Genomic DNA, 17903 nt, shown 5'->3' on the forward strand with positions numbered 1-17903 from the left:
GGACAAGTTAAAAAAAAAAAATAATAAATAAAAAAAAAAAATAAAAGGTTTCCCATAGAAACCCTTGAAGTCTGAACACCGGACTAGCAGAAAAAGTGAATTATAAAGACGAGGTAAATCTACACGTTTTCGCAAAATATACTTTATTGTAAAAGGTGAAAAATGTATTAATTGTTAGATATTTTAGTGGCCCGAGCGGACAAGTAAAAAATAAAGTCTTGTGGTCCGTACTGCTCGAAAAACAGGATCGGGCCAGCGGACAAATGGCTATGTCGAGCCCTGTTTTAGGCTTTTACTTTGGATCATTTTTACGCATCTTCTTTGATGAGTGATCATGCCAACACGCAGCAGCAGCCATGTGAGATGCTGCCTGGAAGAAAGGCTGCAAGCATGGCATGTAGATGGACGTGGCAGATGCAGATGAAACAAAAGGAAAAAGGAGGATGTTTGAAATGATTCTGTTTTTTTTCCTCAATTCTCATGTAAAGTAACATTAAAAAAATATCTATACATGGTTGAGCAGCAGCCCTGGAGTGAACACACCAGGACTATAAGCAATAAAATGGTAAGCCTTCCATTCAGAAGCACATTTACAGTCCAAGTTTAGCGCATAAACAACAGATGAACGTGAACATCAGACGCTGAGTCGTTAGATGGAAGTTTCTGTTATTCCTCTGCAGGTACATTTTTACAGGCATCATTTTGGTGGGAGCGTATTTCTTATTTTACACGTTGCCAGGTTACAAAACACAGAACTGCATTTATGGTTTCCTCTGGAGAATTCAAAAGCATCGTTAATATTTTAATTTTCCAAGCTTATGAAAATCTGCTCAGCAAATACATTGCACATTGCAAAACTGCTGGACAAATGTTTGATATATAAAGTCATTTCTGGTTCTCCGCCAGGCGACACAGATTATTATCTCCACCTTTTTGCTGTGACCTGCAAAGTTATGGCCTAACAGTGTTGGAGAACATCAGGAGACGAAACTGTCATTATTTCTCCAGAATGGCCCTGAGAAAACTTGTCATATTCGTGTCTTTTCAGCCATTTATAGGCAGATTTGAGGCAGACGACAAACAAAATCTTGAGTTTTAACTTGAATTGTCTTCATTTTTAATTGTGCTATTTATTCTAAGACCCCTAAGCATGTAGTAGAATCCTTTCATTATAGAAATAAACAATAATTAAACAAATAAAACTTATATATACTTTATTGCTCCCTAATGGGAAAGGCAAGTGTTGCAAAACAAAATAATAAAAAAGTGATTGCGAAACTAGTTGAAAACAGAATAAAATGACACTGCCAGGCAGGAAATACTTGTAGTACTACTCCTCATCGTGTTCATAACCCTTAAGGCAGCCGCTTCTGTTATTTCAAGTTACGTTCTGTTTTGTTTTTTTAATCTTGGCGTCTTTACTGAACACCATAACTTCCTCTCGACACCCCAGACTTAATCCAGGGTGTCTATAGATTTACAGAAGTTACATTTAATATTTACAACCTAATTTTAAACTTTATGTGCAAAGTAAGGAGGGGCCGGTATCATTTTACCGATAACCGATATTTCCCCTGCAACAAATTTACCACATATTCTGTAAAATTCAGTGTAATTTTGTCACTTTAGTCAGAAATCACAAGACTTTTTTATAACTTAAAAAAAAACTGTCATTGTGGTAACCAAAAAAGCAGCAATGGACCATCATAAAAAGCCCCTGTTCAACCTTTGAGCAGGTTGCCTCATAAGGATTCCCACCAACCAGTTTTAATGCTTTTCTCCATATATTTGCGCTTTCCTATTTTACCGCATGGACAAGCATTAGCTGATCGGCTAGTTCACACCCTTATGACACAGAGCTCTTACAAATGTTTTTTTTTTTTTTTTTCAGGAAGTCACAACACAGACACAAGACTACAACTTAAGGCACTTAAATGCTTTATAAGGCCTTATTTAAGATTTAAAACATTTAAGATGTTTTTAAAAAACCCATTACGATGAAAATGGTGTTTTTAACATCTTCTTGTGGCATTTTTCTGATGATGGAGGACAAATATTAAGGAAATGTTGGCTAAAAAACATCCTAATCCTAATAAAAACCACTGTTGCAGTCTGCATGCTGCAGTCGACGCCTCCTTCCTCATCACCATGAGGGCGTCACACCCTCAACCTCACACTGAACTTTACAGATGTTCTGCTCTCCAGCTCTTCCCAGGTGACAGTTTAAGTACCTTCTGTGCAACCAGAATTAAGAAAGAATTAAAAACTCAATGAGCCCAGTAATTAAACTTTAAAGGAGGACATAAAGCAGGCTGACACCACCTAAAGCTATAGAGGGAGGCCATAACTTCAACGCAGAGCTTTGGATTTCATTTCTTTGGTATCCACATAAAGCCGATGTCATAAAAAGATATATAATTTCAGGAATATTTCAGGCTTCTTTAGCACATAAAATGCATTTAAAAATATATTAATTCAGATGTGCAACCAGAAAATGAGTGAACACCAGATTTTTTTAAATAGCAAGCCTGGGGAATGTTTAATAGCATAAAATAATGCTTTATTTTCAAAATAATGTGATGCTTCCATTGTATTCTGCAGAACAAGACATTTCATTTACAATTACCCACAGTCTGTGGAAATGTTACCCAACATTTAGAAAACTAAATAAAAGGTATTCTGACAGTATTAAAGCCTAAAGTAGGACTCCAGCACTACTTGATAAGTGCTATAATTCAGTGTACACGCCCCAAGAGTAAATGGGAACTATGAAACAAGGAAAACTGGAGGAATCGTGTGAAAAGCAACTTCCAAATATTTGATCAATGTGCCAAACTTCGATGTTAACAGAGTTCGCTCTAAGCAGTTTTTCTATAAATGCAACAAGTCTCAGCAGAATATAACATTTCCAAGCATAATGTCACGGAGCGTCTGGACCCTTTTTTTTGTTTTGTTTTTCCCGTCAGCAACAAAGAAAAATCACTTGAAACTCCGTTTCAGCAAATAAAAGTTTGCAGGATCGTAGCTGCGGCAAAACGGCATCGCAGTCAATAGAATACGACCCCATCGGCCGTTTTCACCTGCAGTAAAGCAACTGTGTGGGAACGATGAGAGACTAGCGGGAAACCAAACGCTTCGACCTGCAGTCACAAAGCGTCTCCTGACCCTTCCAGAGCTCGTGATGATCCGCTGAACAGAATGGATTGCATGACCACAGAGTAACTCAATCACAGCTGAAACATTGACAGCTGTAACGGATGAAGCAAAGGGTCTGTGGTTGGATGCAAGATTCTCTGACCGCCTAAAAGAAACAAAAACAACGTTCTGTCTCGGCTTTTTTCTTCCTAATTTCGCTTCAATATTTTTTTAGTAAGGAATCCAAATTGCTTAAATAAAGCTGATGTAAATGAGGAGACACACGGGGTAAGTTCCTTCACTTCTGGGTATCTAAACTACATTTATTTAAACCAGTGTCCAGTCTCACATCATTCTAAAACAACACAAAATAAGGATGTTCATATTGACTATAAATAAGAACTGGACTGAGTGGCCCCTCCGCACGCCGTTCCAAACAGGACGTGGCTCCAAGAAACCAAAATCCCATAGACTTCTATGGAAAAATAAACCGCCGTTACGGTCATTCTAATGGTCAGAATAACCATTCCTGCTCTGATCCTCATTTTTTTAAACATCATCTTTATAATCCTCATTTTTTTCCAAGATATTTTTTCTGTAGTTTGTCTTATTCTGTTAAACTGACCAATCAGACGCCTCAATAAAAAGTAGGTGGAGCCTGCTGTCCCCATACATCCAATGATCAAAACGGTTGACAGCCCGCGTGTTGCCCGCTCTCCAGTGGTAGGGGTGTGGCCTTATAACAAGCTCACTCCCGATTGGCCAGAAAGGTTGCCATGGAAACGTCGACTCAGACCGACTCGTACCAATCACTGCTTACTGAGAATGATACATTAACACACACACTGGTAATGAAGGTAAGATATCAGAGGCTCCAGCATTTACATTTTTAACTAAACCGACCTGTTCATTGTTCATTTACATAAAAGAATAAATAGATCAAACATTTCCTAAATTCCAGAGCAGAATAAAACAAAATCTTGACTCCTGAGAAAATCCTCTGTCAAAACTGTATTACTAAAGAGTCCAAACAAGCCAGATCTCCCATGAGCGCTAAGCTGATTATGTAATCTGAATGATTTGTTGCTGAACAGATCCACTCATTCAACTGCCTGGCAGTCATGCTTCGGACTGAAATGGTGCAACAGGATGCTGCTGGCATTACTGAATGTGGACAGCAGAGGGCGACAACGCTCGGGTTTGCAGCCGATCAACAAGCAGAGATCATAGAGGACCTACCAGCATTGACGATGGCATCCACTTCTAAGATGGTGATGTCCCCCTTATACAGAGATACTTTATCGCTCAGTCCTCCTGCTCCTCCTCCTCCAGTCAGCTCCACATCCTCTTTGTCACTGGCTGAAGCAAACAGATGGAAGAAGTTGGAATTAGTTCAAATCATGTTTGCTTTTAAAAGAAACAACTTTTTTTCTAAAACATTTCAGAATAAAGACTTTGCTTTAAAAGATGAGGCGATAATAAAACTAAGACATTTTAACCAGTATTGTAAATAAAATATAAATAAATATACAGTTTCACACACTCAAATTGCAACAAACCCCTTAATTTAGCATAACCTTGAACAAAATTGTCCTTTTCCACAATTGTCATAGAAATAATGGTTTGAAATTATTGATGAGACACAGAAAATCTCAAAGTATTTAGGAGCAGAGTGACTTTTTTTTAAAGTTAAACCCATTTGAACTGTGAATCCACAGCTTGGTGGGAAGGAAAGAAGACGGTCTAGAAAGACAGAAGAACCATTAAAACACTTCTTTGGATAAGACTGTTAAGGTTTTTAAGCCCTTTTTAGTGTTACTACAATTATTTTCAAATATGCACTCGGAAAATGAACATTTTAATGAATGATGGTGTTACAGCCCAGCACTGTTCCCGTTGCTTGTTTTTAGTTATAATGTGAAAATGTGCTAAGCTTTTTATTTTTGTTTCTTTTTTTAAATAATTTTATTAGCCCAGCTTTGACCTGAAGCTGAGTTTTGCTAAGTTACTTTCTGGAGTATCCATCACTTCCTTTTCCGTCTGGATTATTCGATTGTTTTATTGGTCATTGAACACCCAAAGTCCATTTCATTTTTTCTATACAATATTAATTTTCCCCGCTTCATGTGGATTGGAGGGTTAACACGTCAACATAAGGACAAATGTCGTTAACATTAATTTGGCACAATTTATTCAATATATTTCTTTGATAACTGAGAAAATAAAATAACAATTTAGGGTGAATTTTCCTTACCTTTAGGCTCTAAATCATAAAAGTGCTTGTTTTACAGACTTTGCAACAGTTGCTGTTTTTAAAGAATAGACTGCATTAGATTAGGACTGACTGAAATATTTGATCTGTTTTTAAGACTTTTTTTCCTCCCAAAGTATCATTTTTAAAGCCGTTACTAGCGTTTGTGTGCATGTTGGGGGCTGCCAAAATATCTTTAGCTGCTTGTTTTGTTTACAACATTTGAGTTGGGTTCAGAAGCAGATGACAGAACTTTCTGGAGATATGAAAACCATCGAACTGAAAACCCTGATGGACAAAAAAAAGCGCCTTCAGTCAGCTGTCAGCTGGTTCTGGAATAACAGATCACTAATACATCCACAGAGCAGCATCTGTCAATTCCAATTTGTATTTTTGTATTTCTGTCATTGTACTAGTTTTGTAAATGCTAATGCATGTCTGTATTTAAGAAAAACTAAGCGTGTAAAAGTAAAGGAACCCTTTTGTCTCATTACCAGTAACCACTGCAGTAAAAGTTGACAGTCGATTGGTTTGGAAGGTGAAGGGAACCACAGCAAAGCCCGTTTTTACCCTCAATACTTCAGACTGACGGGGCAAATACCAAACGTGGAGTTAATCATCAAAAAGAGCAAAAACTAATCAGGAAAGTCCGGGAGTAAACATCCAGAAGTTCTCCTCATTTCAGTGGCTGCAATGCTCAATGAAAACATTCAAAATGTTGGGAATGAAACTGAAAAACCTACTCTGTGTGTAAAAAAGACTAATGTGAGGCTAACTGTCATAAAAGAGGATCTTTTCTGTACAAAAAGAGAATCGATAAGAATCTTCACCTCAGCGGTAAACCACAAAAATGGAAAGAAAAGCCTCCAGGCTCTGATCAGATCTTCAAAGACCGTTTAGAAAAAAAAACTAGTTTAGAACCAATGATGTCAAAAAAAAAGACATTTGTGAAGCTAAAATTAGTGATAAACTGAAGCAGGGGTTGTCAAAACAACTTCAAAACAACCAATGAGGAACAGAGAGGACTTTGTGAGCCTTAAATGGCAGCTTCAACTGCTGTTTTAGTTCATCGTCCCTGCAAATTCTGAAGGACATTTGGAATAATCCAGCATAAAACTGTCCGTCTTACTGATGTTTTCTTCTCTCCAGGTCGGAATCTTCTCCAAAGGCATAAAATCTTGACGACGGTATTCCTTGCGTCTTACTTCCCGGTCTAACCGGAGCAGTCTTTCTGCAAACAGAAAAAGCACAATTTACACTCAAGGAAAAGTACAAAAGAGAAAGAAAACGGACCGGGACAATTGAAGCCAAACTAATGGTGATTATGGCCCAATGAATCATGGGAAAATCACAGGTTGGAGTTCACGGATGTGTCCGAATTCCTTCCCTACTCACTACATAGTGCATTATATAGGGTTAGGGGTTAGGGTTAGGGTGTAGGGTTAGTCCCGCATCATATGGTTTTTTTTTAGTAATTAGGGGTTAGGGTGGGAATTCGGACATAGCCCATATTTTCTCTCTGACAGCAAAAGTTTCTTCCAACTTTTCAAAATAAGACGTTTCAACTCAATTATTTCGATAGTAACAAAGATGTGATGAGTTTAAACAGACATGTTGTATTTTGTTATGTCTTCTGAGGGGAAAACTTTGTGTTATTTGAAAACTTTAAAAACTGTTGTAGTTGTTTTAGAACAGAACAAAACAGAATGAAATAAAAAAAACTAATCGGACATTAACTTTAAATACGTGCCATCAATAACAACATTTAGCTTGAAATATGTGCCAGCAAGGCAGCAATGTGCATCTTTGCATCATTACAGGGATTTCCATCAGTTTTTATGCCTGGTCAGACGTAAATATGTGTGAATAACATCAGCCAAAAAATAATAATAATAATCTTAAATTTCCTTAGTTGTTCTTATGGGAAAAAATTCTCTGCTGGTGCCTACAAAATAAAATACGGGTGAAATGTGTTGCTGTTAGATGCAGCACAAATAATAAGAAATAAAAAATTAATATTAATAATAGCATGTATTAATTTTGGTATAAAGTTTAGATTACAGCGAAGGACTTAAGCCCAAGTTCTAAAAACAAACATCACATACTTTTATGTATCTTAAACTAAATTAACAATTCTAAGAGAAAAAAACTGAGCTAAAAATGACCAATTTATGTTTCCATTCGGAGAAAACGCATTAATATAGCTTACATTAGTAAATACAGAGTCGAAATAAGACAGATAAAATGTTTTTTAATACCATCCTTACCTTACAGCTTTGCATTCTTTATCTTGAGGTAAAATTATGACACTTATGAAATAGTATTAAGAATATGAAAGACCAAAAATGGCATTTCTAGGTTAAACCAATAGGTGGCGTGCTGCACCACAGCAGCCATTATTATCCTATAGACATCACCATCAAAGAAAACTAACTACATAAAAGTGATTATCTAAATTTGTCATTTATTTTTAAAGATTTTTTCATTTGTGGATGATGTTTCAGCTCGTGGAGCAAACGGCGGGAAAAAAATTCCTTTTTCTTTTTTTAAAGATTTCAAAGAAACAGTGGAAGAAAATACTAATGTTGCATGTTACCATGATAAAAATTATTATGTTGCTCAAGCTGTTGCATGACATTTTTACCCTAACATGCTTCTACTTTAACCTAGGATAAGCAAACACATTATTTCAGTTTCAGATTTATTCATTTTTTATAGCTTTTCTATACCATAATGTGCAGAATTTGACCCCATTAGGGATGATTGAGAAGATGAAATCATGTCAACTGTGATGATTGGACAGAAAAATGTACCAATTCGACTACTTGAAGCCTTTTGATCTGCTTCTAAATCCTGTTGTATTAAAACATGTGGACCTAAATGGGCATGCTGGAGAGGATTTCATGGAGCCAAATGCTCGCACCTGTGCTGCTCCCCACGTGGGGGGAAAAGGTCACACCTGGAAAAAGTTGCAGCGCGTTCAGGGTCCTTTGTGCAGCTAAACACGAGCCTTCAGAGTCAGAAAGGTGTTCGCCGCGTCCATACAGCGGCTGTGGGGCTTTCAACAGACGGGAAAGCTCAGCAAGTCACAGGTTCGAATCCCAGAAGTTCTGAAAATGTTCATGTCATGCCGGTGAGCACATAAAACGAAAGCTAATTTTTCTTTTTCTTTTTATGGGGAGGTACCATTAAGTAAGCAGTTTGTAGCCAACATAACGGCAGTTGATGCTCGTTTTTGAATGGAAATCACGACCCTATTTTTAAAAATAAAAAATCTACAGCAGATTGGGTGTCTGCCAATCATCTAAGACAACGAGATTTGTTCAGTCTGCTATGATGATAGCCTAACTCCCCCCAAAATAACCCCCTTACCTTTCTCTGTCTTCCAGTCCTTTTTCTTCTTGCTCATGCTGCCGGAGTGTAAAGACTTCAAATTGATGTTTTTTGAATGTGACAACCCCAGGCTCACAGTCAATAGAGTCCAGGGGAGAAAAAATGAGGAGAAATAAAAGTGAAAGAGACTCTGAACGGCTGCCTCTTCTGTGAAGCTGTCAAATTGCTATGGATCTCAAGTCTCGCGCGCAACCTAACATGCTGGCAGCGTAAATCGTGTGTACGGATTCCGGCCACCTGATTGGCCGCCACAGACAAGGAAGCGACTCTACAATTGGTCAGATGTTTACGTCAATCAAAGCGCCGTTGAAGGCGGTCAATCCCCCTTCCGGGTGAGGCATAGGGTGCAGCTGAGAAGTTTGGGCACAAGTTTACCTCTGCAGTTTTTTACGTTAAATATATTGAATTTTAGTGTTGCAATCTACTAAGGAATATACTGAAAAAGCATGTTTACGTGACCACAAAATCTGAAAATGGGTAATAATCAAATGCCTGAAGGGTTTACACAAGCTTCAGAAATTAAATAATTATTAAATTCCAGAGGCTTTTGTTAGGTTTAAGGCAAGTGCAAAAAATAGAGGTTAGATCTTTACCTTTCAGAGTTTTTATATAGTCTGTTATCATTTTGTTAAAATTGGCCTTAACAATAGTCAGTAAGATGGCATAGGTCACAGGTCTGCAACTCTAATCCTCTTGATCTATTTTCAAAGCATTCCCAAAACTATTTTAATTATGATTTTTAGCCAAAATCTTAAAACCTATCGTTTTTTTAGGACATGGTTCCTAAAGAACAGCAAAAGTTCATTCGAAATTCTCCTCTAAGTTGTGGGCGGGACTGTTGGCACGGAGCAACTCCACCCCCCCTTCCTCTCCCCATCGCTGAGAGCTCTCTGTTTACACTCTACACTCTTACAGCCCGTGATGCCCGCAGCATAACATTACTGCGGCAACAAATATGGCGAGCAATATGAGTGCCAACCAGCTCGGACGAGGAAAACAAAGACGTACATGGATCTAGTCGTCAATGCATCACAACGGAGCAGAACAGGAACAACTGTTCCTCCATCATTTAATATATTCCACAAGAACATGTTAAAAACACCAAAAACATATTTTTTATCAGAGAAGGTCCTAAACGCCATAATAGCTGCTAAGTTTACCGTTTGGAAAAAAACTCATTTAAGTTTTTGTGCAATTAAGCCGTTCATTTGCAACATGCTGCTTTTGAATATTTACAATAATTGAATCGTAAAAGTCTTGTGTTCTTCTATTTGTAATTTTTTATTTTATTTTACTTTGACAACACAAGTTCCTTTCATAATAAAATACATGTCATTAAGATCATCTTGCAGCAACAGAGTTTATGGCATTAAAAAGACATTTTCTATGGTGAACCACCATCTTTTTTATTATTGAATATAAACATGACATCCATTGTTATTAATCCATACACACATGTAAATGCAGTTATATATCCTAAGATCTTTGTCTCTGAACTACAACTACACACTGTTGTGCCGTAGAAGATAGGAATATGTGCTTTTTCTGAGCGTAATCTGACACGTTAGAGATCTAAACATGAGGGAATCAAAAGTAATCAACTAGGAAAAATTAACCCAACCATCATTTCTTCAATCGTTAGCATTTTATTCAAAGCCAAAGAGCCACAATGGAGGGTTGAAAGAGTGTGGCTCTGCAGCCTCTGGTTTCAGACCCCTGCTGTTTGTTTATGCCCTCTTGGTTGTTTGCTTTCCACTCTCATTTTTTGAACAGATAAAAGATTCAACTGTTTATATGATCACAATCTGATAACACAGGAAATAAGAAAACATTTTGATCGTTTTTTGTGCATGTATACATACTTAATGGTGCAAAATCCAATTTTTTTCTAATAGATTGAGATTTCTTTCAATGCATACATTGAAATAAAAAGGTTGATTAGTTTTGCTTCTCAATGCTTGACTTGGTACAGGACAGTTTCACACAGGACAAACCGAGTCAGACCAGCGAGTCAGGCTGTCATCTGGTTCTGGTTCCAGAGACCACCGTCTGTCATCTGTTGTGCTAGCACAGCTCTGGTGCAAACCCATCTGCTGCTGAAATAGAGGACAATATCTGAGAGTGTAGATTTTCTTTCAACCTCACCGTGGCCGCTCTAATCTCCATTCACATCCTATCCTGATTCAAACGGTACACACATCATATGTTGCTCAGGAGAGGGAAAATATTTAAATAACTGCGCCAGCATGCAGCTACAACATGAATGGTCATCCACCCGTTTTCCGAAGCTGAATCCCTTTCATGGGGTTGCTGGAGCCTATCCCAGCCACTTTTTGGCAAAGGTGGGTACACCCTGGATGAGGTTTCCAGTCCATTGACAAGCAGCCTGAACGATACATATCTATTTTTTTTTATTTTTTTAACTTGTCCTGTCCAACAGCTGGGCAGACAGACGAGAGCTGAGGGCCTCTTGTGTTGGACATATTTTGCTTTAACAAGAGGGGTTATTCATCTTCTGACAAACCAAAGGTATGTCTGAATAAACCCCTTTTGTAATTGAGGCCAAACTTTATTAATTTCAATCATGTCTGAAAATCTTTGGTGTTGGACCGGACAGAAAAGGAAAGAGGGGAAGAAGAGAGAGGGAGGCTAGAGAGGGGGGGGGGGGGGGGGGGGGGGGGTAGGGGGTGATAATAGGAGGGGAAGGGGGATAAGACCATGAAGCAGCATACAGCAACAAGTTTACTGGTTGTTAATCATTATGGTAAGGTTCAAATGCAGTACAAAAAGGGCGGGGCCCGTACACACACACACTCAAATGTTATAAACACACCTGCTAGCTGCAAAAATGTCCACCTGTCGACATGTACACAAAACAGATAGTGTTCACACGCATACTTATGCCTTAAAACATACTAGTGTGAAATATTTCAGTCATTCAGTCATGCAAGCTATTAGTGCAAAGGTGAGCTAACACCAGTGCTCAGGTGAGGTTTTATGTTCTTCTAAAATGGATGGTGGAACGTGAAAAGAAGTGAGGGAGAGTGCCCAGCCATCCCCACGCCAAGACCCCCACCGCAGCAGCAGCGGCAGCCGGAATCCCCCCAACGCCACACGGGAACCGGCAGGGAACAACCGCCGCCCGGGCGACCAAGCCCGCCACCCAGGCCAGGGCCAGCAGGGCCGCCGCAAGGCCCCCAGAGCCAGAGGCCAGGGAAGCACGGAGGGAAAGAGAGCGCCGCCCCAGCCCAACCAGGAGAGTAGCCCCCCCGCCGCGCCGGGAGAACCCAACGCAGAGCCCCACCGGAGAAGGACGCCCACAGCCCCAAATGAGCACCCCACCACCACCCAGGATTCCGGGCATCCCCCCGCCCCAACCCCAGGTACGAGTCAGGACCCCCCAAGGGAGACCCGCTCCGCACTCCAGGCAGCCATCCGCCTGGCCCACGGTTGGTCCAGGGAGGAGCGAGGCAGGGGGCCCGCCGCCCCCGCCCAGGAGGGGGGAACCCCGGGGAAAAAAAGAGGGCCCACAAGGGGTGTTATAAATATGGCCCGACCAGGCTCGGCCACAGTTGGAAATTTGGCGGGGCCCAGCACTCAGGAGCAAGGACCAGAACCCACCCCCCAGGGACCAGACACCCCCGGCTCAGATGTAATGTGAACTCCCCCACCGCGCGGAGAGAGCACCGCCGGGCCCAGGAAGCCGGCACCCCGGGGACACAGCCGCCGTTGCAAAGGGGCCCGTACCCCCCACCAGGGAAGAGGCAAGGGACAGATGGACCCAGGTCCCACCTTCCTTGCAAAATGTGTGTGCGTGTATGTGTGTTTGAGATGGTGTGTGTGTGCATGTGTGTGTGTTTATGATGGGATGTATATATTGAGGGGGGAGGGGTGTGTGTACTAAGGGGGGTGCAGTTAAAATTGGCGGGTAAGGCACTAAGGGGACATCTCCTGATTACTCACAGTGACGTCCCCTCACCCTCCCCACCAAGGGGCCCTAAATGTCTAAGGTGTGGTTAAAATTGGCGGGTAGGGTGCTAGGAGGACATCCGCTGCTTGCTGGCAGTGATGTCCAAGCACCCCCCCTACCAAGGGCCCTACATGTCTAAGGTGCAAATAAAACCGAAAGAGGGGGGGCCCACTCCATACGGCAACCATAGGAGGGGGGCCACTGCCTAGTAAACCCCCCCAAGGCTCATCGCAGGCTAAGCCCCCCACCCCCTCACCCTATTATGAGGTTATATGAGGAAGGGGGTAAGTTGGGGACAGCTGATAGACTGTCCCCCGGTATATATATATATATATATATATATATATATATCTATTTTTAAGTTTAATCATTACCCAACCACTTGTTGATAACTGAAATGTCTTTAGTAACATTGTGTAAAGAGCTGTTTCTACTTTCTCTATCAGAAAAGTAAAAGTCCAGTTAAAGTAAAAATGAAGCTTTTAGAAAGGATTGGACAAAGGGATGAACTGTAGTTTCCCTGTGTGCTGTTTGGTTTCACCACTAGATGTCCATCTTGGATCATTTTATATACAACCTCATGTTTGACAGTAAAGCTCAGCCAAAACCTGAACTCTCAAGTTATCTTTCTTTTGCAATGAAAGATAATAGGAACCAAAAACAGAGGGTTCACACACAAAAAACATTAATTGGACATTGGACAAGGTTCTTCATTCATGCAGAGCTCAAATAAAATAGCAAAACACCTCAAATGCAAAACAGACAGGTGGGAGTGGCAACAAAAACGTGCAAACTTTGGTAAATAAACAAAACGTTTGCTGCAAAAACTCAAAAAGATGCAAACAAAATACTTATAATAATAATAAACAGGAAGTGAGCAAATGAAAACTGCAGATAAAACACAAAAAAGAAGAGTTTTCTCATCATTTTATCACGTAAATAAAGTTTTTCCATCCTTTATTTTTTTATTTTTAGCTCCTTTTGCAAACTTTATAATTATATTATCCTGTTGATTTTCTGCTGTAACAAAAAGAAATAATGCACTTAAAAGAAAAAAGCAATGATTTAAAACACAATGCATCTCATGATAACTATATTTGGCAATCCAACTATAATGCATTAATAGATGCTGTTTTCCTTTTTAATTGCAGTATGTTGTAAAAAAAAATGTAATATTGGAAACAAAACAATAATTTAAGCATTAAATGTGTTTTGTCACATTATCATAAATAAGTAGTAAATGCTTGAATCTGTGGGACAATTCTGCAAACCTTAAACAGAGGAGTATCTATTTGTGTAAGTTTGTGTAGGTTGTTGTCATAGTTACAAGAGGATTTAGCCTGCAGCTGCACCTACAAGAAGTCACTGACAAGAACTTCATCTGACTTGAACTATGGTTTCCTCAATCTCTCAATTTTTCTTTATGAACAGCTTTCCCGTTGTTGTTTTTTTGCCAGGAGGACAATAAATAAATTAGAACTTTTTTTTTATTTTCTTCTGATGCAATCTTTTGGGATCCCATGATTTCATTTTTGTGTCACTGGTCTCCCTCAGCTTTGATTTTGTGGTCAGACCATTTTGTGTACATTTAGTATTGTTTATTCTCTTGTAGTAGTAGTATCTATTTACCCATTTGCGGCTCTAAAACACGGCTGCTTGTTGCTTCCTGTTTATTTCTTCAGCTCCTTCAGACTCACGGTTCTTTTTTTTTATGACGCTCACCTGCTTTCACTCACCTCATCATTATTCCAGCAGCATGAAGTCTTTTCTCTTTCCTCCTCATCCTCGAAGGTCCTTGTTGTCGTTTTCGTCTGTACTATGTTGCAAGTCAAGTTCAGCTTCCTCCTGTTCTGTGTTTCATTTTTGTCTGGAATATTTGCAACACCAGAGCTTTTGTTTCAATACAGTTATTTTCTTGATTTATTTTAAAAGATGTAACATTTTCTGCTCTTGTGCATGTCTTATGTCATTAATTGGGGAAAAAGTACAACAATCTTCAACACATTTGTTTGGATTTTGTTTTTTTTTTATCAAACCTGCCGGGACACAGCAGTTAATCTGGTGTTTTTACTGTTGCTGCCTTGTTCAGAAATGTGCAATGTTCTCCTCCTCCTAAGAAATATTACTGAAAAAAACAAAACTATAACTTTCTTGACAGTAATTTGCAGGTGTATCCCCCCCCCGTGTTTCATAACGATTCTCTCAAAGGTTTACTTATGTGTGCATTTAAGCAGGACCTGTTTTATTTGTGAAGATTTATTCAACTGTGGATGCTGTTTGTCAAGGGACTGCACTGTAATGAAGAAAGGTAAATACAGCAGTTTGCTGGGCGGCTCTGTGGTTAACCTGCATCCTCAGAATGAGGTTGAGGCTGGATTAGAAAAAGTACCACACTGAGGGGCTTCTTTTTTTTTCAGAGTACTTGAGGGTTCTAGCTTTGGCAAAAATCACTTGCAAATACTTCCCTTATTTATTTGACTTCATTTAACAAAACCCCCATCCAGCGTGTTGCCTGACAGCAGAATGTGCATGCTCTCCAGGAATTCCTCCTTGATCGCTGGCTGAACTCAGCTGGAATTTTAGAGCATACATGCTGTAAAATCGTTGCAGATTGATGGGGATTCTGTGCTCCATACAGCATGTGTCTTTAATGTGTTGTAATCTTTGATTTCTGCTTGCATTCTTGATGAAATAATCACAAAGTTTGATCTTTTGTTTTTTAAACAATCAGTTTGCACCTCTCATGTTTTTTGTGAGTCTGCACAATTGACTACATAAGAGAACTGGACTGAGGGGCTCCTACGCTTTGCATGGCAAACAGGAAGTACCTGCTGGCTCAAAAACACAAAGTCCTTGCTCTGATACCTTTTTCAACCGATTCAAGTTTTAAACAGGCTAATCAGATGGCTCAAAAAAAGCCTTCTGGCCCCCACGTCCAACATTCAAAACGCTTGACAGATTTTGTGGGCTGCTTTCAAGTGGTGTGGACTTCCAACATTAACAGGCAACTAAGTTGTGATTGGTCCGACTCAGACCAATCACAAACTAATTGATTAGTAATTTCTGTTTGTTATTTGATATTGACAATACTTACAGAATTGTTAAAGTATCTGATCTGTTAAATGTAAATAACTCTAATTAGAGGTTATAGACCAGTATATGAAAATGATGTAAAAGTTAGTGACGTAAAGCATAACAGAGTGGTAAAGTATAAATTCCTTTCCTCCCACACCTAAAATTATATGTATAATAAAAAATGTTTATTTTAATTGCTTGAAATAAATCAATTCCAAATCTAAACAAAAATGTTTAGTTGTCGAGAAAGTTGTTAAGGTTCCTTCACTAAAACAGTTCAGTCCAGGGGTTGAACCATTCCTGCAGTCTGTGTGGTCATGAGTACATTAGTTCAATACTGGATGCAGCAGGCTCCTCTCAGCACACTGCTCACAACAGCTTGAAGAAGTTTCCACAGAGCTTTGATGGTATGCAATATTAAAACCTACCCCCTAAAGGCTGGTTGGCCCCTCTTTGCTTCTTTGCACCCCGGCCCCAGCCATCTTTACATTAATTGGTCAATGGCCCTCTTTCATCTCTGTTGACTGACTTGAGCCAAAGCAAACACGGCATATTGTGACTGAAGCAGGGGGCCAAAACTCTTCAGACTGGCCCCCTTTTTAGCAAAAAAAAAAAAAATGTTCCAGCTGAAGAACAAACAGCTTGTCAGGAAAATGGATCCACTCTACATTTTTGGATCATCTCAGGGGGCAAATAATGGATCTTTCTTCATAGAATTTAAAATTGATGGCCATCATGAGACCAATGAACTGGTCCACAAGTGGATGAGAATTTCTCATGGTCCTGGATCTTTCTGAGCTGTTCTAGTTGACTGACATGTTCTGCCTCTTTTTTGCCTTTTCTTGAGAAAACGTGTTTTTATCTGGAAGTCTTTACACTCAAAACCACTTCAAAGGTAATCTTTAGACCTTTCTCACGGTCCAATACCACAATGCCATTTTGTGCCCCCAATAACAGTTTCCACAAATATTTTCACTCTGGCATAAAAGAAATAACAGGTTTTTTTTAGCCATTATTTACTGATATATTATATAAATGCTACCATAATTATGGTTAGACAGAAGTACAATTATTATACAAAAAAAAAAAAAAAACAGACTGACATTAGATTGTGTCTTGTGAATGAGTGATTGGAAAAATTGGTTTCAAACTAAGAAAAACAATTGAAAAATACAGCAAAAACATCACATTTGACTTTAAAACAGTGTGGGGAAAAATTGGGTGCACCGGTCTGACAACAGGCTATTTGAACCAAAGGTTTTTGTGAAGGTGTTTAATTTGTTTGTTATTTTTGTCTTTTTTACTGTTGACTTCCTATTGTGAAACAGAAATTCAGATGCCTGTTATGGGCTATCCGGGATACGCCGCACCTTACAAATGATAAGACCAGAAAACAGGGACATGAAATTTCCTATTTATCCTCTTGAAACCTGGCATCCACATATACAAGGACATCACATTGTGGGATTAATTAACACTGTAGTTAATTGTGATTACATGGCTGTGACTACACAAAATAAAAAAAGGCTTATCAAACAAGAGCATGGGTCTCAAGAGTTTAAATGTAAGAAAATTAAAAATCCTTTTATAGATGAAATTTATAAATCTAGTACAGTAGGGATTACTATTCTAGGGTCCAGATTGTTAAATGCCTGGAAATGTAATTTATTCTGAAATACGTATATATTTGAATGTATACATTTTTTTTGGAGAGCTGTGCCTTGCATCATTGTGTGATTGTGTCTGAAAGAATTTGTCATAATAATATTTAAAAAAAATATTAGAATTTTTTTTTGTACTTTGATAAGAGAAGCTTTAATATGTCACAATTGCTCATACCTTTTTCTATAAAGCAACAACGTCTAAATAAATTTTGAAAAATGAAAAAGTTTGAAGCGTCCTCCAAGGGAGTTTAAATTACTTAACAGCTAAAAATGAATTGTTTCACTTTTCTTTTAATTCAATTCAAAATACAAAGATTTATATAATTGATTTATTTTAAATGTGTATTCATGAATTAAATTTGCTCAAATAAATAAGGGAAAAGGTTAATTTGTATTTTTTCAAGCCAACCTGCAA

The 17903-nt window shown here is 38.9% G+C and overlaps 1 protein-coding gene across 4 annotated transcripts in view; it reads right to left on the minus strand.

Moving 5' to 3' along the window:
- Window positions 1-9001, minus strand: part of macrod2 (mono-ADP ribosylhydrolase 2) — a 427772-nt gene extending 418771 nt beyond the window's left edge. For all 4 annotated transcript variants that reach the window (XM_078931417.1, XM_023963152.2, XM_023963153.2 and 1 more), the window contains exons 1-3: window positions 8759-9001; window positions 6516-6617; window positions 4375-4494 (exon numbers count right to left, since the gene is read on the minus strand). In XM_078931417.1, the coding sequence (XP_078787543.1) occupies window positions 4375-4494; window positions 6516-6617; window positions 8759-8795 (259 nt within the window). In that variant the 5' untranslated portion in view covers window positions 8796-9001. The remainder of the gene's footprint in view (window positions 1-4374; window positions 4495-6515; window positions 6618-8758) is intronic.
- Between the last annotated feature and the right edge of the window lie 8902 nt (window positions 9002-17903).

This window comes from Oryzias latipes, chromosome 15 (genome assembly GCF_053564925.1).
Source record: "Oryzias latipes strain Hd-rR chromosome 15, Olatipes_Hd-rR_3.1".
NCBI classification, from domain to species: Eukaryota; Metazoa; Chordata; class Actinopteri; order Beloniformes; family Adrianichthyidae; genus Oryzias; species Oryzias latipes.